Below are 26,589 nucleotides of genomic sequence, written 5' to 3' on the forward strand. Positions count from 1 at the left end.
CAATGCACAGGTATTCGCACCCTTCTAACCTTTGGTGGGTTTGTATCTTTTGAATTTCAAGCCATGTAAATGTATTATTTATTTCAAAATAAATAAAATTCACATTTTAAAAAGTGCCAACATTAACTCCTTATGCTGTCAACACTAGCTGAATCAAATATCACCAAGTAAACACCAGAGGCTCCTGAGAAGTCATTTACAAAGCATTTTACAATATAGGAAAGTGCTTAGACTACAGTAAGTTTAAAAGTACTTAATGATTTAAGCGATCTGATGTCATGTATGTAAAAAATAGGCATAGAAAATAATTTTAATATATTTATATACGTGCATAGAAAAAACTGGAAGAAAATACACCCACGTGCTCGTAGTGGTTGGTCGGTGGGCTGGTGGCAGGCAGCTGGCCCCTTTTTTGGCAGCCAGACAATGGAGGGCGAGCAGGACAATGTTTCCGTGAGGAAACCCTGCCAGGCCCTGCCCTGGATTTCTCTGCAGTCCCAGTGCTCTGCCTCCGGTGTGAATTCTATAAGCAGAAATTCTTTTTAAAAATCACTTAAGACAGAAATCTCGGTCTTCACCTCTGTCCTGATCAAGGTGGTGGTTCCATGTGTAGACATCTGTCAGAACTCCTCAGACTATGCATTTAAAGTCTGTGCGTCTCAGGGCACCTGGCCGGCTCAGCGGGAAGAGCATGAGACTCTTGATCTCGAGGTCGTGAGTTCAAGCCCCACATTGGGCGGAGAGCCTACTTAAAAAGAAAAAAAGAAAAAGAAAAGGCCTCTTTTCATCTTTAAGAAAAAATAAACTCTGTGCATCTATCGTCTGTCAGTCATGCTCCATTTAAAAATGTAGCAGGGGGCGCCTGGGTGGCGCAGTCGGTTAAGCGTCCGACTTCAGCCAGGTCACGATCTCGCGGTCCGTGAGTTCGAGCCCCGCGTCGGGCTCTGGGCTGATGGCTCAGAGCCTGGAGCCTGTTTCTGATTCTGTGTCTCCCTCTCTCTCTGCCCCTCCCCCGTTCATGCTCTGTCTCTCTCTGTCCCAAAAATAAATAAACGTTGAAAAAAAAAAAAAATTAAAAAAAAAAATAAATAAATAAAAATGTAGCAGGACAAGGGGATCCTGGGTGGCTGTCAGTTAAGCGTCCGACTTCAGCTCAGGTCATGATGTCGCAGTTTGTGAGTTCGAGTCCCACATCGGGCTCCTCGCTGACAGTGTGAGGCCTGCTTGGGATTCTCTCTCTAAATAAACTTAAAAAAAAAATAAGTGGGAAGCTCTTTCCTTTAAAAAAAAAAAAAAAAAGAAAAGGTAGCAGGACACAACCACAGTGGGGCCAGGGCGGGAACAGGTGCAAACACTGCATGTGGCCGTCCCTGACCACGAGGGTTTCCTTCCTTCCCGGCTCCCCGGGAAGCATCCCTGTTCTGAACAGGACCGGCGGGAATGCAGGAAACTCTTCCCAGTACAGTAGCTGACAGTTGGTGAGGCATGGAGAGGAAGGGACACCAGAGTAATCTGCATCGAGGTAATACCAGGATGGAATCCGCATGTGGCGCGGCCCTTGCGTGGAGTCACGTCCCCACAGCCAGAGGAGGGGCAGAGCAAGGCCCTCGCTGCCCTCACAGCCGCCTCCCCCAGGCCACCCCGACAGCAGGGCGGTCCCACGGTGTGCCTTTCCGGTTCGTGGCCCAGCCTCCTCTGTCCTCCCTGGCAGGCGTCTGGGGTAAAGATTCTGGCCCCTGAGCTCCACCAGATTGGGAGTCACTGGGCCGATGGGTGGGCGTGGTCGGGGGCAGGACTGGCCACAGTCAAACCTCCTTAAGACCGGAATGAGTGGGCCAAACGAACCAGTGTGCTTCACCCCAGAGAAAAGTGGGCCTTGTTCTGGGCAGAGCAGTTGCTTCAGAGAAGCCATCAAGGCAACGTGCCAACACCGAGCAGAGTCCCCGTCTGCCAAGGGACACCTGGGCGGGGCCTGACGGACTCTGGCCCTCCCCAGCGCTCGGTGCACATGGCCCCCACCGACCTGGCTGTCCTTGCTGGGGCTGGAGGGTCCCAGGGACTGATAAGCCCAACACTAGGGACTTCCTGCCCAGCCTCCTGCCCTCCCTCTGGCCAGCGGCGGCCACCAGATAGCCCCGAGGCTCTCCTTATCACCCTGCACCACCTCTCTGGGGCCTCTGCTCAGTGATGCCTGCCATGCCCCGAGCCAGGCGTCCCCGGCGTCACAGGGGCAGCTGTGCCAGCAATCAGGCCCCACTGCTGCCACACGGCTGGGACGCTGGCTGACCTCGACTCCCTCAGCCTTCCCTGCGGCTCCAAGCAGTGTCAACTCCATTACCCTCCCGGACCCCGTCCCACCCACCCACGGTGAGGACACCAAGGGCTAATGCCCTGGGATACCCTCCTCCTGCCATCTCAGCCCTCCAGGGCATAAGGGGCCTCCGGTGGGCCCCAAAGTCACCCCGCAAGTGATGGAAGGTCCCCACAGCTGCCGCTCAGTCCCACCAAGAGCTGCCTGCTGGTCACCTTCAAAGCAAACCACTGCCCGTGGGCCCCAGAACTTCCCCTGAACACGCGTGCTCAGGCTGGGCCCCCAGGCGGCAGGGCCCATGACGATCCCGCCACCCACTCCAGAACGAGCCCAGGTCGCGCCTCCTGCATGCCTGACAACGGGTTCTGTGGGGTGCCCCTTCCATGGCCTCCCGGGGAGTCCTGAGGCAAGGCAGCTCCCCCACCTCTGCCTCACCCCAGTCCTAGCCCAGGGACCTCAAAAGGGCAGCCGTAATATAGTGTGTAAGGCAAGAGGGGCCCAGGAGGGCTCACCCCACAGAAGATGGAGCTGGGCCTGGGGAGACGGGGGAGAAGGCTGCAAACCTTTCCCTTTCAGGTGCCTAGGCCTTCTAGAAGCTGCTGGGGCATCCGGGCACCAAGAATCCCCCCAACGCCTCCACAGGCCCACTGCCCGGAAGCCACTGCGACCTGCTCCTCTGGGCCACCCTAGTCTCCACCTTCACGCACCCCCAAAGGCAATGCACTCTCCCCCACAATGGCATCCCTGGTGGGAGGACCTGGGACCACCTAGAGCCAGGGGTTCCTGATGCCCCCGGTTCTGAGCTGGGAGAGATATTAGTATCCACCGCCCCCAAGTGTCAACCTTCAGAGAAACTACTGAACTGACCCCCAGGACGCACAGCAGGAAGGGAGGAGCCCTCACTCCCACCTGCCATCTAGGATCAGCCACTGGGCTGTGCACCCCTCCCTTCTCCCCTCCTCCCCGCCATCCGGCAGACCTTTAGCCGTCTCCTCCTGGCAGGACATCGTGGCCCTCCAGCCCGAGCCACGCAGCTTGGATTTCATAGCCCAGCGGAACTCCCCGGGGCCGAACGGCCTGGCCATCCTCCCTGGCCTCGAGGCTCCTTAGGGCACGGACCAGGCTTGTCCATCAGTCCATTTGTCCTGAAGGATGGCGGCACATCCGTTAACAATCTTCTTCAGAACCTTCCTACAGAAGCCAGCTCCGTTAGCTGGGGCAAGAGCGCTTGCCCCACTGGGAGCCACAGCCACCCAGTCACCCTCTGGGGACTGGGCCAGGGGAACACCTGGGATCCCACACCAAGGGCCGGACCCAGGTCAGGCCCGGAGGAAGGCACATCTACCACCACCAGAAGACAGGGTGGAGGGAGGTGGGGAACAGGGGCCTGAGGCACCAGAGGCTTCCTGGCAGAGGAGAGGAAAGCAGGAGCGGGGGACCTGGTGCCTGCTACTCATCAGGGAAGACGGACAAGCCCAGGCCTGGATACGCCAGTTCTGGGGGGAGGTGTCACAAGGATATCCAAGGAGGGGACGCGGGAGAAGCGGGAGCACAGCCTGGATCACGCCTCCCCCCACGCCAGCACAGCAAGCCTTCCCGTCCTCCTCTGCCCCACACAGGAGTTCGCAAGGCCCTATATGCCAACTGCACAGAGGACCTCTTTCCCAGAACCTCACAGGACCTGCTCTCTTGGCCTCTAGGCCCTCGCACATGCTGTCCCCAGCTCAGGCACGTCGGTCCACACCCACAGCCCCTGCCCAATTCCTGCTCAGCTCAGCTGTCACTCCCTCTGGGACACCTGGCCCTGGAGGCTCTACATCAACAATGAAAGCTTCAGGGGCTGGACAGTGAGCAGAGGGTAGGGCCTGGCTCTAGGAGTCACGTGACTCCTGTACCCTTGCAAAAAGGGAGGGAGGCGGGGAGCTGGGCTCAGCCGGACCCCAGAAACCCGCAGCCGGGGGCCCACCTGACCATCAAGGCCCAGCCTGCAGCGCGTGCAACATACGAAGCAGAGATTCTCCTATACAGAGATCAATATATGTAAAGTGCTGGGTACAACGCTCTGAAAAATAGTATTTCCAAAAATCCAACAACCAGCCCCCCCCCCCCACTCCCCGCCGAGGTCTAGCCCTTGCCCGTGAGGTCCAGCGGCTGCAGGAAGGGCGGCAGCGGCAGCTCGTCCAGGGCCTCGGGGAAGCGTCCAGGCGAGATGGCGGTGACCAGCACCTGCATGGCGCGCACGAAGAGCGAGGGCGGCGCCAGGCCCGCCAGCCACTGGAACTTGTCCTCGCCCAGCAGCCGCTGCCAGCGCGGCCGGTCGCCCAGCAGCTCCCGGCGGGCAGGGCCGGCGGCGCCCGCGGGCGTGTACAGCGCCAGCAGGTCGAGCAGCAGCAGGCGGCGCTGGCGCGGCTCCCCGGGCGCAGAGGCGGGCGCCCCGGCGGCGGCGGCGGCGGCACTGGGGGCCCCGGCGTCGCGGCCCAGCTGGCGCAGCAGCAGCTCAAGAGGCGTGAGGCCGCCGCCGTCGCGCAGGCCGGGTGACGCGCCGTGGCCAAGCAGCAGGAAGAGGCACTCGGGGCGCGCCAGCTCGCAGGCCGCGTGCAGCGCCGTGCCACCACCCTCCACGCGGCTGCAGCCGCGCCGGTCGAGCACGCGCGCGCGCTCCTCGGGCGGGAAGTCGCGCACGGTGCGCAGGATGCGGCGCAGGATGCCCACGCGGTTGTAGCGCACGGCCAGCGCCACGTGCGGCCCGGGCGCCGCGCAGCAGCGGAAGCCGGCGCTGGGCGGCGCGAGCGCGCGCCGCGGGAACGTGGCCAGCAGGTAGTGCGCGTACGCCTGGTGGTCGTGCACGAGCGCGTAGAGCAGCGCCTCGGAGGGCGAGTAAGCGGCGGCGCGGCCGCGCTCGTCCCAGTGGAAGGCCTCGCTGGCGCGCATGTCCTCGAGCAGCCACACCGGCAGCAGGTCGCGGACGGCCTGGTAGAAGGCGAACGACGACTTGCGACACTGCTTCTGCGCCCGTGAGCGCGCCGCGCCTGCGCCCTCCGGCCCGCCGTCCGCGCCGCCCCCGGGCCGCCGCGCGTCCCACGGCATGCTGGTGGCGGACGCCTGCCTCCCGGCCTCACGGCATGGGCCCGGCGGCAGCTGACCACCTGCACCTGCGGGGAGGGGATCGCGGTGAGGCTCCAAAGCTCGAGGTTGCCTGCTGCTTAGGAGGGGCCCTTCTCTGCTAGGTCCCGACCCACCTCCCACATCCTTGATCTAGCTGCCTCTGCTCTCCTTCCCTTAAAGTGTCTTGTTCTCCGGCACCTCTGCTAGAGATGCCCTTCCATTCCCCCTACCCTCAGAGCCCCACCCGCCATCAAGGCCACGCCGAAAACCCACCTCCCCACCTCTTTCAGCCCAGAGACCTGCTGACCTGGCTGACTAGGCTCACCAGGTGCATCCAACCCCAAACAGAAAAGACCAGGTTGGGGGGCAGGAAAGTTGGAGCCCACCTCTCCAGCTGAGCCAAGCTCCACCTAACCATGACCCTATCCTCTGACCCCTGACCACAGGTGGGAGCCCCTAGGGCCTCCCCCCATCCCAGACAGGGACAGAGTTCTAGACCCAGACCTACCTGGTTCCTGCACTCTGATCACAGGACGTTGAGTATATATCACTCTCTTTCTCTGAGCCTCAACTTCCTCATCTGTAAAAAAGGGGGTGGGAGAAATGGAAGTTGTGAGCCCCAGCTGGGTGAGCTGGGGTGGAGCCTTCCACCCAAACATGATGTTTACTGGATATCATCAACCCTAGCTGCTGGGAGGAGGCCGCAACGAAATCAACCTAGAAACGGGTATGCACAACGCTTTACAGCAAATCCCCTCCAGGTCTGCAACTTCTCTTGATCTTCCCAACTACTAGATGAAGCAGGTACTGTCATCCCATTTTCCAGCAAGAGACAAGCTTGTCCAAGGTCAGTCAGCAAGTCATGGTACAGCCAAGCCTAGAACCAAGATTTCCTGCCTCCCATTTTGGGCTCATTCCAGAAATGGGGGGGGGGGGAGCCCCCAACCCACAGGGAGCCCAGCTTGAGCCCTGCCTGACCTTGCCCGCTGAGCCCCCGGCCCCAAACTGAGCCCTGGTCTCTGACTCCTGACCCTGGTCCAAGCTCCCCATTGCTTTCTCTCAAGGGTAAGCTGTTGGTCACAAGGGGCCTGGGTCAGCGCACAGGCCGCGTCCACACACACTGGGTAACTAAGTTACAGAGACGAACACTCTGGGGAGTGGGCTACAGCCGCAGTGCTCTTTGGGGGGCACCATGCCCGAAACACCCCCCCCCCAAGCCTGGGACTCTGCGTCCCAGGTGTATGTACCCCTGTGTGGATACCCGTGGGGCGCCAGGCGGGTTACGTAAAGTTGGGCCGCCCCACGTCACTGGGCAGCGAGTCACAGCCGCGGCTCCGTGAATGGGGGGGTTGGGCCACCGAAGGCAGGGCTGTACGCCCGGGGCCGCCCGCCAGCTCCTCCCCGTCCCCTCCCGGCGGCCGCGGGTCGCGGGGGTCGAGGCCAGGGTGTTTGCCGACCGGTGGCCAGAGCAGCGAGGGCTGCACCTGCGTGTGCATATGCCCAGGGGACACGAGGGGGCGGCGGCCAGGGGAGAGCACCCGGGGCTGGGGCTGCGCGCCGAGCGGGCCGGGGGTAGGCGGGGGACTACTCACCGTGGGGGACAGCAGGGCCTTGGGCCTGACGTCCCAGTCCCCGTCCCGCTGAGGGCCGAAGCGCGCGCTGTTACCCCGCGGGTAGGCGCGCAGGCAAAGGTCCCAAGACGGGCGGGCGAGAGGAAGCCGCCGCCGCCCGCGCCCGCCGCAGCCGCGGTCTGAGCCGCCGCGGCCGGATCGCTGGGCGGCGGCGCCGGCGGCGGGCGGGCGGCGGGCGGCGCAGTGCGGTCGGAGCCGGGTAGGACCGCGGGACCGTCCTCCGCAGCCATTGGCCCGCACTGCCGGCCCCCGCCGCCGCCCATTGGTCGCCACGCTGCACCATTGTTACGTCACCAGCCGGTGGGCGGGGCGCCCGGCCAGACCCGCGGAAAAGTTGGGAGAAACTTGCGGGCGCGCGGGGGGGCGGGGCTGGCACAGGCCGATGCGGGGCGGGGCTCCCGGAAACCCGAGCTGCGGGCGAGGAAAGGCCCCCCGGCGGCCCGGGAACGAGAGGATGATTGGGCCGATTTGCGGGGTGGGTCCCGGCGCGCGCGTAGGCGCTCCGGCTCCCTGGAGTGTGACTTCCCTCGTCACCCCAGAAGTCCTATTCCACCTCCCCAGTAACCCTCTGTGACCTTGAGGGAGACCTCCGGAGCTGTTTCCCATCAGTCCATGGAGGGATCAAAGGGCAGGAGCTCTGACTCCTCCTAAGGGACCCAACTGCGTTCTGCCAGGCCAGGGTCGGGGCATCCGGAGCCCCTGCTCTAGGCTGACGTTCCCAGGGGACGGTCCAATGGATGCAGGCAGCTATTAATGAGCTCGGACTGTGTGCCAATCTCAGTGCTAAACACACTTGATTTCACTTCATTTTCACAATCGGTAGCGGTGGAAACTATGCCGCCCCCCCCCCCCCATTCACAGGCCAGGAAATTGAGGCTCGCAGGGAGGTGGCCTCCCAAGTGAGGACCAGCCAGAAGGGAAACCAGGTGCTTCGCCTACTTTTCTTCAGACATGGTGGTGGATTGGGCCCCAGCTGCCCCAGACTCTCCACGAAGGGTCCGAGGTTTGGGGTGCCACACATGCGGGCACCCAAGGTCATGCTGAGACCCCACCAGATGCCCCCACCTGGAGCACTGCCCCACCTAGGGGGGGTGTGATCTCATAGGCCCGCAGTGAAGCTCATGGGGTCCAGGGCGACCACCAGATTTAGAGAAAGTAGGTCATTGACCCGGGAATGTGGGATCCACCTGCCTCGCCTAGGCTTTCCCCTGCTCCTCTCTCTAGGCCTTCAGTTTCCCTGCATTTTCTCCCAGCTTTCCCATTCTGGACGTCTCTGAGTATGATGGGGGGAGGGGCAAAGTGAATGGAGATCCTGGGGTTGACTGTTTGCCCTCTGGAGCCCCCAGACCCTGGGAGTGAGAGCTTCCTAGGGAAGTGGTGCCCGAGGTGAACTACCTGTGGCTCAGAGCTCGGGCCCCTTGCTTCCTCGTCCTCATCCTTTTTCAGGGCCGGAGTTGAGACCTCATGCCATCTCCAGGACTACCAGTGGAGTGAGGTTGTAAGGGCATCGGCCGCAGGTGCCAGGGTGTGCAGCTGGCCTCAGGGCAAGTCTCTCTCCAGCCCTGGCTGCCCTCCTTGCCTTTCCCTTCAATTTGTCTTCTTCACTGGGGTTCCGAAAGGCCTCTTTCTAAAAGGTCATGTCTGACCCCATATCTCCACCACTTAGAAGCTTCCTGTGCACATGATTAGCCAGAAAGACCGGGTGGGCAGAGGAAAGGCATTCCCCGCTGAGGAACAGTTGGAGCAAAGGTCTGGGAGTGGCTGAAGAAGGCTGGAGATGTCAGTCAGGAGGGGCCAAGGTACATATGTCCTTGAATGCTGGGGCAGGTAGCTTGGGTTTGTCCTGAGGATTTGGAAGTGATGGCAGAAAGGGTTTGGAGGTCAGTTGGTTAGTGAATTATTTCAGGCATATGAAAATAATCATAATGAATGCCAAACGGTCCAGTTTAAGAAATAACAGGTGGGTAACTCTGAAGGCCCGTGTGCCCATCCTGCCCACCCCCTGCCAGCCCTGGGTCTTTCCCACGGTGGTAGCTGACATTGTAACACTGTCCATCATGGCACCAATCAGCCCTCGCTGCCAGCGCCTTGCTCTCTCCTCCCAAGGTTACTTTCAGACTCACCCTCTGGGGTACATGCTGCTCTGGGTCGCCGAGGCATCTTCTGCTGGTGGGAGCTGTCCCCCGTGCCTGGCACACGTGTGGTCTCGCAGAGCTTCTGGCTGTGAACATCCTGCCTATGTCTACTTGGGGACCGTGCTGGGGCCTGGACGCAGGGACAGGGCGTGCCCCTCCACGTCAGCCTTTTAATGCCAGGTGCTCGGCTGCCCTATAAGGCTGCTTCAGGAACAGTTCGAACAGGGTGCAGAGGGGCAGCTTCCCTCAGGAAGGGAGGATGGACTTGGAGGGGGTGGAGGGCGGCTGGGGCAGAGGGGAGTGGATGGAAGATGAAGAGACGGAGGCCTGGGGTGGAGAGGGGCTACCCTGCCCAGTCCTGGATGCCCTCAGCAGGGAGTGGGAGTGCTCACCAGCACAGCTGTCTTGGTATGGGGTTTGACTTTTAACACTGTGGTGTTTCCTCTGGAACCCAACCCAAGCCCCACTCCCCTCTGTCCTGGAAGAACTTGTCCCACAGGACAGGCATCTGGGTGTGCCCAGGTAGTGAGGAGAGCCGTTCAGGGTGTGTGTTTACAGGTAGAGGGAGGAAGGTAGGGAGTGCTCCCTGGGGGAGGAGGTTGGTGCCAAACATGCTGGCTGGTTTTTTTTTTTTTTTTAATTTTTTTTTCAATGTTTTATTTATTTTTGGGACAGAGAGAGACAGAGCATGAACGGGGGAGGGGCAGAGAGAGAGGGAGACACAGAATCGGAAACAGGCTCCAGGCTCCGAGCCATCAGCCCGGAGCCTGACGCGGGGCTCGAACTCACGGACCGCGAGATCGTGACCTGGCTGAAGTCGGACGCTTAACCGACTGCGCCACCCAGGCGCCCCTGGTTTTTGTTTTTTTAATGTTTATTGATTTTCGAGAGACAGAGTACGAGCAGGGGAAGGGCAGAAAGACGGAGACACAGAATCCAAAGCAGGCTCCAGGCTGTCAGCACAGAGCCCGACGTGGGGCTCAAACTCACAGACTGAGAGATCACGACCTGAGCCGAAGCCAGCCGCTTCACCCACTGAGCCACACAGGCGCCCGTAAGCACACTGGCTTCTAATCAGCTATTCACCAACTGTGGGACCATAGGCTGAGTAACTCCACCTGTCTGAGCTCCAGTTTCTTATCTGTGAAATGAGTCAGGTGGATTTTCAGATCTCAAAAGGAAGCTGTTCCAAGGGGCAGGATTGGGCAAGGGCCAGGACCTTGAGAAAGCAGAGGGAAGTATGGGAAGTGGCCAGGACCAGGAAAGAGGATAGGGAGACCCTACCCCCTGCCACCACCACCCTGGGTCCTCTCCTGACTTCAACTAGCTGTGCTGGGCCAAAGCCCACCTAGTCTCCAGGGGCCTGTTCCATGGGTGCTTGCTCCTCCCCCTCCAGCTTCTCCCCTTGGACAGCTGGGCTTGTCCCCACCTGCCCTGGCGTTCAAGGTCGCCCACAGAGCTCTCCACCCCATCCAACCAGTCTTTCAAGGCTCAACATGAGATGCCAGTACAGACCAAAGACAGGATACAACTAAGCGAAGACAAGTGATACCATGGGAACCAAAGAGTCCAACATACATGGCAAAGGAGTGACATTCAGAATGTGTAAAGATCTCCTGCAACCCAGTGAGAAAGGTTAACCCAGGAGGAAAATGGGCAAGCAGTATGAATAGGCAATTCACACGCTGGCCAACAAACACATGAAGATACTCAGTTCTGTAAGAAATCAGCAAAGGTACAACCTCTTGTATTGCCTACTGGCCAAAACTGAAGTGGCCAGTAACAGCCTATATTGTCAGGGTGAAGAATCAGGCCTTCACTCTCATGCAGAGGTGGGGAGGGCACTCCAAAGGCACTTGGGTCCAGCAATCTTTTGGTTAGCTATCTTATCCCAGGTAATTACTTGCCCACACGCCAACAAGTTCCACTACTGTGGGTTTTGTTCACTTGCTTACTTCTTTAAAGTCTTATGAAAGAATTTAGCCTTAATTTTATATCTTATGTCTATTTCAGAGGTAAATCTTGGGAGAGAATACAGGTGACTACCAAGTAACAAGAAGGTAGGGTGCCTGCTGCATTTTTAACAATGAAAACCTGGAAAACACCTAAGTGTCCAAAAGGGAATGGCCAAAATAATCATGATGTACCCTTCCCAGCTCTGGTTTCTGCCACACAGCAGCTGGTCCCTGCTCTTCTGCTGGGCTTGTGGAAAGGATTGTGTGAGCCTGGGGCCTAGGGACCAACTCCCTCACATGCCCCAGACTTCACTCTTCCCCTCTCCATCCCCAGGGAGACAGTTTCTGTGGCATCCCTGGGTCTTTGTAGGATCTCTGGATCTGGCCATGCTGGATTTTGAGCTTTCACATTAAATGAGCTGGTAAATTCTCTCTTTGGCACAGGCCAGTTGGAGGCAGGGCCCAGCACGTGAGAAAGTCCTGACTCTTTACTTACCTGGGACAGTAGCTGTCATACCAGCATAATTATAAGTGTCGCCTTCTCTGTCAACAGGTCCTGGTTTCGAAGGTTAATCACACGGCTACCATATGACTAATGCACATGTCAGTACCACGCAGCCACAGTCAAGAGCAAAGAGCCTGAGCTCCTCATTTGTCAAGCGGAGAGAATCTGCCACAGAGAGCCGTCCCGAGGGGTATGGAGCTCTCATAGGACACAGCTCTGCCTGGCACCGAGTTAGCCTCCAAAACTGAGCTGTTAGGATTCCTTTGTAAATATTTCAACACAAAAATGTTAAAAGAAAAAGCATACATATTGTTTGGAAAGTGCTGGAAGCCACACATTGATCTCTTGCCAGCAGTGTCTCTTGGGGAGAGAATCGGCAAGAAGGAGGAAGGGACCCTTTTAGTTCTTATTCTCTGGACCTTCTTTGTGGTTTGAATCTTTCATGAGGGGCACATATTCAGATGTCGTTTGTGCAATTAAGGTAAGTTTTATTTATTTATTTATTTATTTATTTATTTATTTATTTATTTAATTTCTTTAAATATCCTCTAAGCCCAACGAGGGGCTTGAACTCACAACCCTGAGGTCAAGAGTCACACACTCTACTGGCTGGGCTAGCCAGGCACCCCAAGCTAAGTTTTTAGAGAGGCAGTTTCCATTGGCAAACTGCTATCTCGTGGCCATTACCTCATTGACTTACCCAGCAAGGTAGGTTGGATCATCAGCCCACTTTGCAGGCGGGGAAGCTGAGGCTCAAGGGGACAGAGCTTTGCCCACAGAGATGGAACCTATAAGCTTTGTGTCGTCCCAGGAAGAGAAGGCTTTGGTTTCATGAGTTCCAGGCTGATGAGGCTGCGGCCCCCTCCTCCTAGAAGTCTCTCCCACTCACAGAATGGGAGGCCTCAGATGCAGGTTGGGGTGGTGGGTCAGGGGCCCTCCATCCCTGGCCAGGGGAGTCGGGCAGTCAGCCAGCACTTCTAAGCAGCTTCACTCGGTTTATCCAACAAACGGGCCCTTAGAGCCTGTTCTGAGGACCAGTCGTGAGTGGGCAGGAGAGGCTTCCGGGAGGAGTCACCTGTACCCTCTTGCGTCATCAGTCAAGTCCCAAGGGCCGGTGTCCACTCTGACCCCGTCCGTCTGCACTGCTCCAGCCCACCTCCCAGGTCAGGCTGCCCACCCCACTCCAGGCTGCAGTCCCAACTCCAGCCCTTGCTCATGCTGTTCCCTCTGGCCTGGATGGCCAGTCCCCAGAAGTCCATGTGGACCCATTTCAGGTGTCACCTGACTAAAGGAGCCCCCCCACCCCAGCCTCTTTGGGTGCCTACCTCACTGTCCTGCACTCCTGGGGGCTTCTCCTCTGTCAGACCACAGGGAGGGGCCCGCCTGCCCCTGCCCCGTAAATGCTGATGACTAGGTGGAGAAGGAGCTAGGTGGGTGGATGAGGTCAGGACACCCCACGGTGGGGGGAGCAGGCGGGGGTGGGAGCCTAGCCTGGCTGGCTGTGGGGAGTGATGCCTGGGGTGCCCTGGAGGGCTGGGAGCAGGAAGTCCGCGATTCATCTGGGCTGCACCAGAGTCCTGGCCACTAGGAAGCCCTAAGCACAAGGGGGAGACTCAACAGAGAGGCCCAGCCCAAGTGCAGACTGTGGGACACAGACCACGCTCCTCAGATGGAGGCCTCCTCCAGCTGCCCTGGGGACAGCAAAAGTGGCAGGAGGGGAGGTTGGCAGGCACAGAAAGCAGTGGGTAAGGCAGAAGGCCAAGCTTGTCCTCCCTCCCCCGCCAGTGCAAGGGCACAGGACAGCTGCCAGGCTGTGTGACCTTGGGAAGCGACAGTGCCCCCTAAGGGCCAAGAAGTATGTGGCTAAGCCCTCTGGGCCGCCCTGGGAAGTGGCAGCAAGCTGAACACCCAGGGCCACGGGGACAAGCACAGCCAAAGTGGACCAGGCTAAGACAGCCCCCCACTGTCTGAGCCTCCCGCCTTATTTTCCATTGCTCCCTCTTGGGTAGAGAGTTCTGGCTTGCGGGGTGCCTGGTTGGCTCAGTGGGTTAAGTGTCTGACTCTGGGTTTTGGCTCATGGTTTCAGCTCAGGTCATGATCTCATGGTTGGTGGGATCCAGCCCCTCGTGGGGTTTTGCTCTGATGGTGTGGAGCCGGCTTGGGATTCTGGGATTCTCTCTCTCTCTCTGCCCCTCCCCATAGAACATTAAAAAGGGGGGGGGGGCACCTGAGTGGTTCAGTCAGTTAAGCATCTGACTTTGGCTCAGGTCATGATCTCTCCGTCTATGGGTTTGAGCCCAGCGTGGGGCTCTGTGCTGACAGCATGGAGCCTGGAGCCTGCTTCGGATTCTGTGTCTCCCTCTCGCTCTGCCCCTGCCCCCTGCTCACATTCTGTCTCCGTCTCAAAAACAAACATTAAAATAATAATAATAATAAAAAGAGTTCTGGCTTGCAGTGAAGTGAGGGAGAAAGGGATACTGAGGCCCTAGCGCCAGGCCTGGCCCAGGTCACACAGCTCAGTCTTAACAGCGGCCCCTGTGTGCCAGCAGAGCCTGGGAACACTCCCCCACCTTCCCAAGACCCCTCCAGCCGTGGGGGCCTGGATCCGTCCAAAGAAACCTTTTCTCTCCGGTGACTCGAAAAGGAAACCAATTCGGGGAAGCGGAGCCACTCGGCAAGGCGCCAAAGCAGGTGTATGGAGGGAGGGGACGGTGACTTGTTTCGCTGCACCCACTGGCCGCGGAGCTTGAAAAGGTGAGTCCCCCACCGGACCCCGCTCTGCGGCCCTGAGGAGGGGGCCAGGCGCCGGCCGGAGCCAGTGTGGGCTCCGCCTCAGTTTCCCTGTCGGAGCAGGGGACCAGAGCAGGCCCCGGTGCGGTCCCGCCCTACCGGCGCCCCCCAGCGCCCAGCGCGGGCCGACACCGTCCCCTGGCGGCCGCGCGCGTCTTCGCAGCCTGAAGCCGGTCCAGGCCCAGCCAGGGTGTGGGGCCAGGTCGCCCGGGCGCAAGGACCTCTGAGCGCCCTTACCCGGCGGCGGGGTCCACGGGCTTGGGTCTCCACCCCCGACACCTCACCCCGCTCGCCACTCGCTATGTGGCCTCCGCAAGCCTCTTTCCATTCTGGGCCTCAGTCTTCGCTGTAAAATAGCCGCGATCCTGCCCACTCCACACCCGGAGCTGCCCCTCGGGCGCCCGCGCGGCTTGCCCGCCCCGCCCCGCCCTCCAGGGTAGCTGGGCCCCCCCCCCTCGTGGGCGGGGCTCGGGGGGAGGGTGCCCCGACCCGCCAATCGGAAGTCCCGGGGCGTGGGGGGCGGGGCGGATCGGGAGAGGAGGGGCCAGAAGCGGCTGGGCGGGGGGTGGGGCGGGCCGGTTTCCTCTCCCCGCGCCTCCCTCAGCCTGGAGCCCGTGGACCCCGCGGGGGGCCGCGTGAGGAGGGCGGCCCTCCCGGAGCGGAAGAGGCCGGGCGGCGCTGCGGTTTCCGGGTCTGGGGAGTGGGGACGAGCGCTGTTCCCTGCCCCCTGCCCCCTTTCCCTCCCGGGAGACAGCCTCGAGGTCCCCAGCCCGACTTCTGAGCTCCTGCGGCCTGCAGGCACAGCCTCACCTGCCCCGCAGGGAACACACCTTCGCATTGGCTGTTCCCTCCACCGGGAATGTCGTCCACCTAGCCAGCGGCCGGACTACGCCCTCCAGGGGCTCCCGCGATTCCCGTCCCTGGCCCCTTTCCCTGCCCTTCCCAGGTGCACTTTTATGGGTCTCCCGAGTGCCAGACCGGCCCAGGGTTCAACATACCCGGCCCCTGTGATAGATGCACACACCGAGACCAGAGAGGTCTGAGTCCCTGGCCACAGGACGCACAGCTGGGAAGCCGCTGGCAGGGAACCCAGCCGTCCGCTGGTGGGCCAACCCTCATGTCACTGTGCCCCAAGCCTGTTCTCTGATCCCACTGCGGGGACCCTCCCCCCCCCCCCAAGGACACGACTGGGGGGAGACCACTGAGGGTCTAGTGCTGTCTGTACGGGGAGATCAGGGATCCCCAGGGAGCCTTCCCTTACTCTGCCACCCTTTGCCCAATGGGAAGCTGCAGTCCCTGAGAGTGGGGAGGGCCTTGCCAAGTGTCACTAAAGCCCTAGGCTTTTCTTGATGCCCATTATGGAGGGAACACATAACTGGACCGGTGAGGTGACAGCTCAGTAATATCTGGGAGGGGCTTCCTGGCCCCAAAGAGGGGGGTGACTGGGAGAACGGCCCGTCTCCAAGAATGATGGACTGGGGGTGGGGAAGGAGAGTGGGCTGCAGTTAGGCCAGTGAACCCTGAGAGACAAATGAGACTTGCACAAGTGTATCAGCTATCTACTGCTGTGTAACAAACAATCCCACCACAGTGGCTTGAAACAACAATGATTTCTTATTTCTCACAATTCTCTGACTGGATCGTTCTTTTGCTTTATGTGCCATCAGCTGAGTCGTTTATACAGCTACAATTAGCTGGAGGCTCAACTTGGGCAAAACATCCAAGGTGGCTTCACCTACATGGCTGCAGCTGATGTGAGCTGTCGGCTAGGAGCTCAGCTTGCTGCCAGCGTGGGCTGTCCTCCCAGATTCTTTGGCTCTCCTCTACTTGGCCACTCCACGTGGCTATCATAGCCTTCCTCACATCATGGCAACTAGGTTCCACAGAGAACAAGCCCCAACATGCAAGACTTATCCACCCTCTACTTCCATCACAGCTGCTAACATTTCATTGGCCGGAACAAGTGACATGGCCAAGCCCAGAGTTAATGTGGAATGAGATGTTGCAAGGGGCCACCAAAGTCACCAGTGGGAACATAGTGAAGACACAGGAGGCAGTGAACCTTCAGGGGCCAGAATAACCAAGTAAGGATCCCGGAGGAGGAAGGGCTTGACCAAAGCAGGGCAGGAACTCTGTTCTCCTCCCTGCTTCTGTCCTGGGACCCACAGAGACTGGAGAATAACCAACCACTATGTAAAAATAGTAACTGGGAAATTTTTTCGTTGGAGATGATGCTCCGTGGACAATGAAAGCAGGGTGATGGGATAGTGTGATGCAACGTGGCAGATGGGGCAGCTGCTTTAGATGAGGTGGTCAGGGAGGACTTCTCAGAGAAGGTGACATTTAGGCTGAGCTCTGATGGACAGAAGGAGTCAGCCTTGAGGAAGGCAGAGGGAAATGAATTCCAGGCAGAGGGAACAATTGTAGCAGAGGCCTTGATTTGGGAGTGAGCTTGGCACACTTGAGGATTAGAGAGAAGACTGTGGGGGGAGGGGGGCAGGGGGCACAGGGCCAGGTCACGTTGGGCCTTCTAGGCCTGGACAATACGGTTGGACTTTTCTCCCGAGGAACAATATGACTGAATCCTACATCGATCTACTGAGTACCTACCGTATGCCAGGCACCGTTCTAGGCACTTGGGACTCCGCAATGAACAGAGAAACATCCCTGTCCTTGGGGAGTATGACCTGATTTAAGAATTAACAAGCAAAACAAAACACTGCTAAAAGGGGACGAAAGCGGGGTGAGAGGGGGACGAAAGTGGGGTGCCTGAGAGGGAGAGGAAAAAACCAAGGAAGTGGCATTGTCAGACCTAAGAAGCAAGGGGAGGGGAGAGAGGGAAACTAAGGGAAAGTCAGGAATTTGGGAGACCATCTCCATGACTTTGGTGGTAGGCAAAGAGGTCTTATTTTTCTATAAAAGAAAAAAACTGACAAATGGGACTTTATAAAAATTGAAACATTTGCACTTCAAAAGATACCATTGATGATACCACAAACTGAATAGAACAGTTGCAAATCATCTACTTATCCAGAATATATCAAGAATTCTTGGAACTTAATAAGACACAAGACCCATTTTTTTTTTTAAGATCTTGTTTATTTGTTTAAATGTTTATTTACTTAGAGAGAGAGGGGAGGGGCAGAGAGAGAGAGGGAGAGAGAGAATCCCAAGCGGGCGCCATGCTGTCAGTGCAGACCCCAACTCGGGGCTCGAACTCACAAACTGTGAGATCATGACCCGGGCCGTGATCAAGAGTTGAATGCTCAACCAACTGAGCCATCCAAGAACACCAATATTTTATTTTTAAGTAATCTCTACACCCAATGGGGGCTCGAACTCATGACGCCAAGATCAAGAACCACACGCTCTACTGACTGAGCCAGACAGGCGCCCCCATGACCCAATTTTTTTAAAGGGGAAAAGATTTGAAAAGACACGTCACCAAGGAAGATACACAGAAGACCAACAGGCCAACATGAAAAGAGGCTCCAGTCGTTAGGAAATGCAAGTTAAAGCCACAATGAAACACCACCACACACCTGTTAGCGAGTCCAACAATAAAAAGACTGACCACACCCAATCAGTGGCTGGGAGGTGGAGAACGGGCGGCTCACACACCATAGGTGGGACTGTAAATGGTGTGGCCACGCTGGAAAGCAGTTTCTCACACTTAACTACTGTAAGACACGGCAGTCCTACTGCTCCGTATCCGCCCGAGAGAAATGAAAACAGGCCCACACACAGATCTGTACACATTCATAGCAGCAGTAGTCTTAAGAGCAAAAAAAAAAAAAAAAAAAAAAAATGGAAACACACGTTCACATTGAACCGATCAATAAACTGTGGCCCATCCACACAATGAAAAATTAGTCAGCAATAAAAAGGAACGAGCGACTGATCCGTGCCACGTAGAGAAACCTCAGGAACATGATGGGAAGGAAAAGAAAGCAAACGCACCTACGGCCCGCAATAATGCATCTTACACGGAAAATTGTGTCAAGGGGGTGTTCTTATGACCGTAAAATCAAGTTTTTTAAGAAGCAAGAAACCAAACACAAAAGACTACACGTTGTAAGGTTCCATTGACAGGAAGTGTACGGAAAGCAAATCTACAAGCAAGGAGAATAGATGGGTGGTTGCCTGGGGCTGGAGATGGGAGCAGGGACTGACCTCAAAGAGGCACAAGGAGTTTTGTGCGGCTGATGGAAATGGTCTACACCTGGATTGTGCTGGGGGTGGGGGGGGGCGGAGCCCAAGTCCATAAACTTACTGAAAAGCACTGAGATGTGCCCTTACACCTGGGGGGATTTCATGGTGTATGAATTATACGCCAATATAGTTCTTAGAAAAAGGATGGAGGGCTGGCTGGGCCTAGGGAGTGGCCTGTGGCTCAGCTGAGCGCCTGCTGGTGCTGGGGGCAGGCGACCTGAGCCTTTCCAGGTTTCTGCCCCAAACCCTGGGGCCCAGTGTAGCTGCTTCCCTTAGGGCAGGAGCCCCGGCTGAGGAGGAGGGGTGTCTTCTGAGTTGTTTACCGCAAACACTCCTTGAGGGAATGAGGCCTGTTGTGAATGATAAATGCTCCAAACCACAGTAGGTTCACTCCCCCCCCCAAGTCTGCGGAACTGGGGAAATCCGTTTTCCTTCCACCAACAAGCTCAGGGCCCAGGGGAGGGGGGCCCGCCCAGCTGCACAGGTGAAGCGGGCAATTAGTCATGCACAATTAGGGGCCGCTCCTCTTCTGGGGTGGGGGGCTCAGCCCCCTGGCACACACTTCGGGGGAGGGAAGATCCCGCTGGGAGAGGTAGGCAGACTGTGTGCCTGGGGGTGGGGCGGGAACTGCCTCCCCAGGCCCCGCCCCCTCTCCCCTCCTCCCCCGCCCCGTGTGGGGACAGGGTCGCACTGACTTGAGCCTGGAAGCAAACACAGGCCCCTGTTCGCAGACACTCACCGCAGAGTCGGTGCAGAGAGTCCTAGACCCCAAAGAGGTCACCCCTCTTTTGGCCAGAGGTCAAAAAAAGCACAGGAGCTGTAGTCCTCACTGTCGGGGCTCCCTGAGAAAAGAGGCGCTGGCAGGAGGGCACAGGCTGCCCAGCAGAAGAGCAGAGCCTGGGGAGCTCCTGGGACCCCCCAAAACACACCCCCACTCCCATCCCACACCAACCAACTCCGCGAGCGCCAAGACTCAGATGCCTTGTTGGACGGGACGCCTGTGGGGCTCGGCCCAGGGACGGGACTGCTCCGCCGCCACACCGACGCCCGTTGGTTAGACTCAAGCTTGGGGTTCAAAGGTCAGTCGGCTCAGACCTTGACCTTCATCCTCCAGGCCCCTCCAGGCAGCCCCTAACACAACACTAGCGTAGGTTGTTAAAGCAGCAGGTGCCCAGGTTCCACCTGGAAAAGCCCCAGGACACCGGTTGAACTCCAGGGAGAGCCACAGCCCCCGCCCAGGGAAGGCCTGGCCTCCCCAACGCTGATTGGACCAGGTATGGACACCTGACCAAGCTGAGCCCATCCATAGGCTGAGCAGAGACCAATCAGGAATGGCCTGGTGAGAAAGGAGCCAGTCAGATGCCACACTGGGCCTTGCGTGGGCTGGCTTCCGGCAGCCCTGGCTGGGGACCCGGAGGAGGGCGAGCCAGGATGAGGCCCCCGAGCCTGGGAGGGGGAGAGGCCGGGAGGGAGGCCTGGCGCAGGCGTCCGCCTGACCCGGTTGAGACTTTCTCAAACCCACACGGCCGTCCACCGTCCACCTGGACCGGTGTCGCCCGTATCACTTCCGCTGCGCACTGAGCACAGACGCTCGTGACGTGTGGTGGTGCACGCGCTGTTTGCTCCAGTCCGTGTAACCTGAAGTCGCCGCCATCAAGATCGTGGTCCTCATCTGCACACTCACGTTCCTGGCAGAAGGTGGAAAACCCAGGGGTCCATCAGCAAACAAAACGTGGTCTATCCATACAGTGGAACATCACTGAGTCTTAACAAGGAAGAAAACGCTGACACCTGCTACGGCAAGGGCCTCGAGGACAGGATGCTGAGTGGAACCGGCCAGTCACAGAAGGACAAGTACTGTGTCATTCACTCATAGGAGATCGTCAAATTCAGAAACACAAAGTAGAATGGGATGAGGCGGGGGGGGGGGGGGGGGGGGAGGGCTGGGGGGAGGGGGACAGCCGAGTTCTTACTTAATGAGGACGGACTTTCGGTTTGGGAGGATGAAAAAGCGTTGGAGGTGGTTGCACGACAGTGTGAATGTAATGAATACCACAGAACTGTGCACCTAAAAATGGCTGAATGGTAAATTTTATGTTTGTGCATTTTACCACGATTTAAAAAAACAAAAAACAAAACCAAAAACAAAACCGAAATGCCTCCATGCACCCAAGAGCTCATCCTGCACGGGGATCTACACACCAAGACTACCTGGAAGGCCCCTGCACCATCCAACCGGAAGTATTTGTCTCCTGGGCGGGCTTGCGTGGACCTGGCCAGAATGGCCTCGTGCAGCTGGGCCTTGAGACCAGTGAGTGAAATCTGGGCGCTTCACTTACCTGCAAAGAGACATCACAGTGGCCAGTGGGAACGCTCAAGACTCGAGTGGCCGGGCAAACTGTCCTGCGGGGCCTTACGGGCTTGGAATTCAGGGCCACAGGAAGTGGGGAGAGGACCTGAATGTTCCATGGCCTCCTGGAGAGAAGCCTCACAGCCGGCAGTACACCCTCCTAGTGGCCTCCCAGAGGCTCCTCTTCCGGGAAGCAGGGAGTAGAGGGCGGGGGCTGTTCACTGTAGCCACAGTGACGCTGCTTTTCCAGATTCCCAAGTCTGCCCGAGACGGCTTCGGACAGACACGGTGCCCCTGTGCAGTGCAAAGCCTCCAACAGATCCTCTTTAAGGTTATTGGGGGTCTGCTCTGTCCCAGGGAAGGACACGGCATCCCGACTACTGGCCCTACCCCATCCCCACTGTGGCCTCACTAGAGAGTGAAAGCAGAAAGGAAAAGGAGGCTCAGAGAGGTTAAGTGACATGCTCAGGGTCACACAGCTGATAACCTCAGAGCCAGGACCGGAAACCCGTCACTCTGACCACAAAACTCACACTCTCCTACAACTGTGTTTCTCAACTAGGAGTGGGTGAGTGAGTGTGTGGAGAGGAGCCCCAAGACAGACGTGAATCAGCCCCCAGAGCATTAGGTTTACTCAGACATCTGGGGTGGGAGGTGGGGAAGCAAGCCGATGGATAAAATCTTACTTCTTCATTACTCAACTTCATTACCTCATCCCCATAGTACAGGGGCAGAGCGCAACACCCGTATGGATTCTTCAGTAAACCCAGGGACTTCGGGCTGGCATCCGTCCCATCTTCTGAGTTCACTGGCCCCCACAATTAAGGAAACATTGGTGGAAAAGTTCAAGAAGGTTATGTTCCATCTGCCACTTTGGGGAGAAGGTACCGCCCCATCTTGTGACGTGCTTCACGACGACTCACCAAATGAAAGGATAAGTCCGCTGGAACAGGTCGGCACGGGTGTCCTTTGTGGCTGCCTCCCAAGCCCCGCAGGTTGGCAATATGAACGCCCCAAGGTCCCGCTCATTTGTTATCTGAGTCACAGCAGGGTGGGAGGGGGCAGGCAGGGCAGGGAGCCGTGTGCCCAGGTGGCAGAAGGTAGAGCTGAAGCCCAAAGAGGCCAGGGGCCCGTATGCGCAGAACGAAAAGGGGGGAAGTAGTAAGTGTGACACAGGAAAAGTGAAGAGACCCCCGAAAAGACTGCTTTTTTGTGCCTCCATTTTTTAGGTATACTTCACGCCCACTGCAGAGCCCAACGCGCGGCTTGGATTCACAACCCTGAGATCAAGACTTACACTGAGATAAGAGTCAGATGCTTAACCGACTGAGCCACCCAGGCGCCCTTTGCTGCCTCTATTCTGGCTGGGGCCCACACCCTGCCTTACACGTGCCTTTTAGGACAGATAATATATGTCTTCCTTATAAAGGTCAAGGAGTTAATGATTTCTTTGGAATTTTCCAGCACAACAGATAACATCTAAGGAGTGACCAGGTTGGGCATCATTCCCAAGACCACTGAGCCACCAAGACCCCTGGCTCCGGGGCATTAGTGCCTTACAGAGGACCTCTAAACACTCGCCTTTGTTCCTGGATGCCTGAGAAGACGTGTGCACAGGACCACAGTCCTCAGTAAAAACCCCAGAGTCCAAGCAAAGACCCTCTCTCCTTTCCGAGTCTCCCAGACACGGTCTGTCCCTGCACTCTGTGTCTGCAAGAAACTCCACCCTCACCTCCTGCTGGCCCGAATTTGATGTCACTCCTGCGAGAACCCAAGTACCCTCTTGTTTGGTTCCATGAGACCCCCTCTGGGTCCTCAGACCCAGCCAGCCTGCATTAAGGGGGGGTGCCCTGTGGCCCCAGCGCCTCCTGCTTCTCTGGACTTGACCCTGATCCCGGCCACCCAGCCATCACCAGGCAGTGTCTGGGAGAGAGAACGCCCGCTGCTTCTCTCACTTGCCCCGGCGGGGAGAGGGCCTAAAGAGGGGTGCAGCAACTCCCTGAGGCGCTGGAGCCTGGGGCGCCCCAGGGATGACAGAGGCACCGCCCCGGCCCCTGGGGGTAGTGGTCCTTTGTGCCTCCCAGGCTGAGTCCCTGCACCCTTCCATCAGTCTGTCCATCTGACACACGGGGACCCGGCCACCCCAGGGTGAGGGGGACAGGAAGGTGCTTCTGAGAGCATAGACCCGGCAGACGCTCTGTGTGCTCAGGGGCTCTAGGACCCACAGGGGAGGCTGAGCAGGTGGGACTCCCTTCTTCTCTAAGGAGGGCTGTTGTTGGGCTCCTCAGTAAGACTCCCCCTGACGAGCGATTAAGCTACTAAAAACCATTTGAGGCCCCGCCCCCCCATGAGGTGTCCAGTCGTGACCCCCAGGGCTGCACTGCACCAAGACCTCATCGTTCCTCTTTGGGCCTCCCTACAGAAGGCCCCTTGAGACAGAAGAGCCCGGAAGAAAACGCCAAACAACAGTGGCTGAGCAAGATGAAAGTTTCGTTTTCTTGCACTCTCAAGACGTTTACAGGTGGCCGGGGCTCGTGCGGCAAGCAGTGTCACAGTGCCAGGACCCTGAGCTCCTTGTATACTGTGGCTCTGCCGTGCAGTCTTCATTTCCAACATCATCACCTCATGGTCCAAAATGGCTGCTAACGCTCCTGCCATTAGATCTGCATTACAGGCAGCAGAAGGAGAAAGGGGAGTAGGGTGTGTCTTGCCCTTTAAGAACCTTTCCTAATGTCAAACACTATTTTTACATCCAGGCCAAAATTTAGTCATGTGGTCACACCGAAGTATAATGGAGACTGGGAGGTATCTTGATTCCAAGCAGCAAATGCCCAGGTAACGTAGCAGGGGTTCTAATCCCTTGGACCACTGGAGGCGGTGGGGTGGGGACAGGAACCTGGAGGACAGTGAGCAGTCTCTGCTACAACCACCAACGAGCTGTGTGCCCTTGGGCAAGTCCCTTCACCTCTCTGAGCTCCTGTCTGGGGGTGTAGGGTGGTGTCTCCCATGGGGGTACAGGAAGGCATGTCTCCGTGCCCGGACATTTTGTGACCTTGCAGCGGGGAGCCCAGGGAGGCTAAAACCAAGGACAGAAGATGATCCTGTTTTAAAGTTGCTGGTTCCCGGGTTTACAGATCGCCGTGAGCGTTCGACGTGATGATTGGTTTTCCACCTGCAAAAGCTGACTGTCACAGCCTGGAAGTGTCCACAAGATGAGCTGGAATGTGCCTGGAAGGGGGTGGCCCAGGTCCTCTGAGACAAGAGGCAGCTGAGGCGACAGACACAAAGGCCACGGAGGGGGCAAGGATAGGGCACCCAAACCGGGGGTGGATTCTATGGGGAAGGGACATGGAGGCCTGGTGGAGAGGGACAGGGACAGGGAGGAGAGGATAGCGTGTTGCTTTTCCTCGAAACTCCTTCTATGGCTTTCTTTTCCCTGCTGTGATCCAGGCCTGGGGCTGGGCGCGGGGGAACGTGTCTGGAAGCAAAGGGCACATACAGGCAGTCAGCACGTGAGGTCCCCACCCCGCTCCCTTCCTGTCCCCTCGGCCCCCACCTCTGTGAAGTGGCCCCAGCAGTCAGGCAGCAGGGAAGTGTGTGCCTGTGACAGAGCGGATTTCCCCGTCTTTCTCCCGGCCTGAGGAAGCCCCCATGGGGGGCCTGCTTTTCCTGGAGGACTGAGCCAGGGGGCAAGAAGGACGCTCTATTTCGAGATGGGGGCTCAAGCTGTTTCATACAAAAGACATGTGTCCTTAGTGGTGAAGCGCAGGATTCTGGGTCAGACAGCCTTTGCTCAGATCCGAGTCTCACACCTACCAGCTGTGTGACCACCAACGAGTCGCATAACCTCTCTGGGCCCCGTATTCCTTACCTGCAAAACCAGGAGTTGTGAGGTGAAGCGAGAGGCTTTATAACAGGCCTCAGAGCAGCCGAAGTAAGCGCTCAGTGAAGGCGATCAGTGTGATCGGCACCGAGTATGATCAGTGACAATGACAGGAAATATGAGGGATTCTTGCTTTATGGCTGAGGGCACGGGCCACAGGACAGACAGCCTTGGCTTCTCCTGGCGAGGCAGAGACGGCAGAGGGTGGGGTGGTGAGGCTTGTTTGGAAGGCCCCGCCCGGCCTTCCTGCCCTCTGGCATCCCCCCCACCCTCCCCGTGGGACCGAGCCCAAGCTCTGAGGGGGGCGGGGCTGGCCCCAGGCTTCTGGGGTCCCTCTGATCCCTGAAGCCTCAACTGCTGCGGAGAGCCTCCAGGGCCGGAGTAAACACTGGAACGCCTCAGGGCGCTGCTTGGGGCGCGAGCACCGGGAAGCCAACACAGTCTTCCTCTTGGGGCTGCCAGGCCTCGGGCCACCGTCCACTCCTGCCCCCGGCCGGCCCCGGACCAAGACCCTCAGGGGCCTCCACGGTCTCAGCGCGCCCAGGCCCAGGCCCAGTCTGCTCTCTTGGTATCTGAACCCCTCTCTCATGGGTTCCTGATGAGGACGACTTCCTCCCTCAGGCGGGAGAGGAAGCAGCCCGGCCGCCCTCCTCCCAGGGCAGGACCCGGCGTCTCTCTGTTCCTCTATGTGTCAGGCTGGCTGTGAGGGCCACAGTGTCTCCACCTGCATCTTGTCAGGGCCCCAGGGGGTCCACGGAGGGAGGCCCAGGGCTCAAGGCCCATCGACCCGGCTTCAAATCAGTTCTGCCATTTCCAGGCTGTGCAGCTTTGGACAAGTCCCTCACCCTCTCTGAGCTCACTTCATCGGTAAACCGGAGATAACTGGGATTCTTGTGAGGCTGTGAATGACATCTGTTGATTTGTGTGTTTCTGGCCGTTCAGATTTTCCTGCTTTCCACAAGCACTCGCTGGGCAGCCCCCGGTGCCACGTCCTCAGCTCGCAGAGGGGAGCTTCTAGGGCCCGCCTGGCCCTCAGGGGGTGCCCGCTTCAGTGGGGGAGATGGCAGGTGACAGGCGGTCAGGACCCGTAGCTCTGGCTGCTGTGACTACCAGGCCGTAATGTGGGAGGAAATCTGAAGGACGGATGGGGGTGGGGGGCAGGGTGGGGAGGCAGAGCCCCAGTGAAGGCAGGACGTGTGAATACGTGGAGGTGGGGCGGTGTGCAGGACCTGGCTGGTGGGGGGGACAGAAGGAGCCTGGGCCCGGAGGAATGGGCTGTGGGGAGGGACTGGCCCAGGAGGTCAGGTGGGGTCCAGGGCGACCTTGGGCCATCCGGGCCAATGTGGAGCCCTCAGGACACCCATGAAGAAACAGGCCATGGGCAGGACCTGCCCTCGGGTCCGGCCTCAGCCCTCCCGTGGCCTGTGTTGCCTGCCCAGCCTTCTGCCACTGGGGGTGGGAGGGCTAGTTCCCAAAGCCCGGCGCACCAGTGGACCTGGGTTTTGCAGAAGGTTCCAGATGTTTAAATGCCAGCCTCCAGCCCCACCCCTTTGAATTTCTTGGCTCCAGCCAAATTCTCTCCTCCACACTCCCAAGGCCACCTGGCCTCTGCGGGGAAGGAGGGCCTGGGCAGGCCACACACACCAGGCTGGTGTCAGCTGGTCCCCAACACAGTCTGGAGACTGAGCCTTGGGGACTTGTAAAATGCTGGG

The 26,589-nt window shown here is 58.3% G+C and overlaps 1 protein-coding gene and 1 long non-coding RNA gene across 6 annotated transcripts; one reads left to right on the top strand and one right to left on the bottom strand.

The window, feature by feature from the left end:
• Positions 1-61: 61 nt before the first annotated feature.
• ANKRD9 (ankyrin repeat domain 9) lies at positions 62-9,788 on the bottom strand. 4 transcript variants are annotated; one of them, XM_030320035.1, is made up of 4 exons: positions 9,171-9,788; positions 5,925-5,996; positions 3,291-5,463; positions 62-748 (listed from the first exon to the last, which is right to left on the bottom strand). In XM_030320035.1, exons 1-3 carry the CDS (start codon positions 9,205-9,207, stop codon positions 4,436-4,438), a joined length of 1,137 nt encoding a protein of 378 aa, XP_030175895.1. In that variant the 5' UTR covers positions 9,208-9,788; the 3' UTR covers positions 62-748; positions 3,291-4,435. The 4 variants fall into 4 exon arrangements, with proteins under 4 accessions (XP_030175895.1, XP_030175896.1, XP_030175894.1 ...); XM_030320036.1 differs by lacking the exon at positions 9,171-9,788 and adding an exon at positions 7,009-7,186; XM_030320034.1 differs by lacking the exon at positions 9,171-9,788 and adding an exon at positions 6,134-6,595 and having other exon boundaries at positions 62-745.
• Positions 9,789-20,569: 10,781 nt separating this feature from the next.
• Positions 20,570-26,010, top strand: LOC115516889. Of its 2 annotated transcripts, none has more exons than XR_003969697.1 (3): positions 20,570-21,562; positions 21,718-23,829; positions 24,129-26,010. It is a non-coding gene; the product is annotated as an uncharacterized LOC115516889 (long non-coding RNA). The 2 variants fall into 2 exon arrangements; XR_003969698.1 differs by having other exon boundaries at positions 20,570-20,955.
• Positions 26,011-26,589: the final 579 nt, after the last annotated feature.

This window comes from Lynx canadensis, chromosome B3 (assembly GCF_007474595.2).
Source record: "Lynx canadensis isolate LIC74 chromosome B3, mLynCan4.pri.v2, whole genome shotgun sequence".
Classification (NCBI taxonomy): Eukaryota; Metazoa; Chordata; class Mammalia; order Carnivora; family Felidae; genus Lynx; species Lynx canadensis.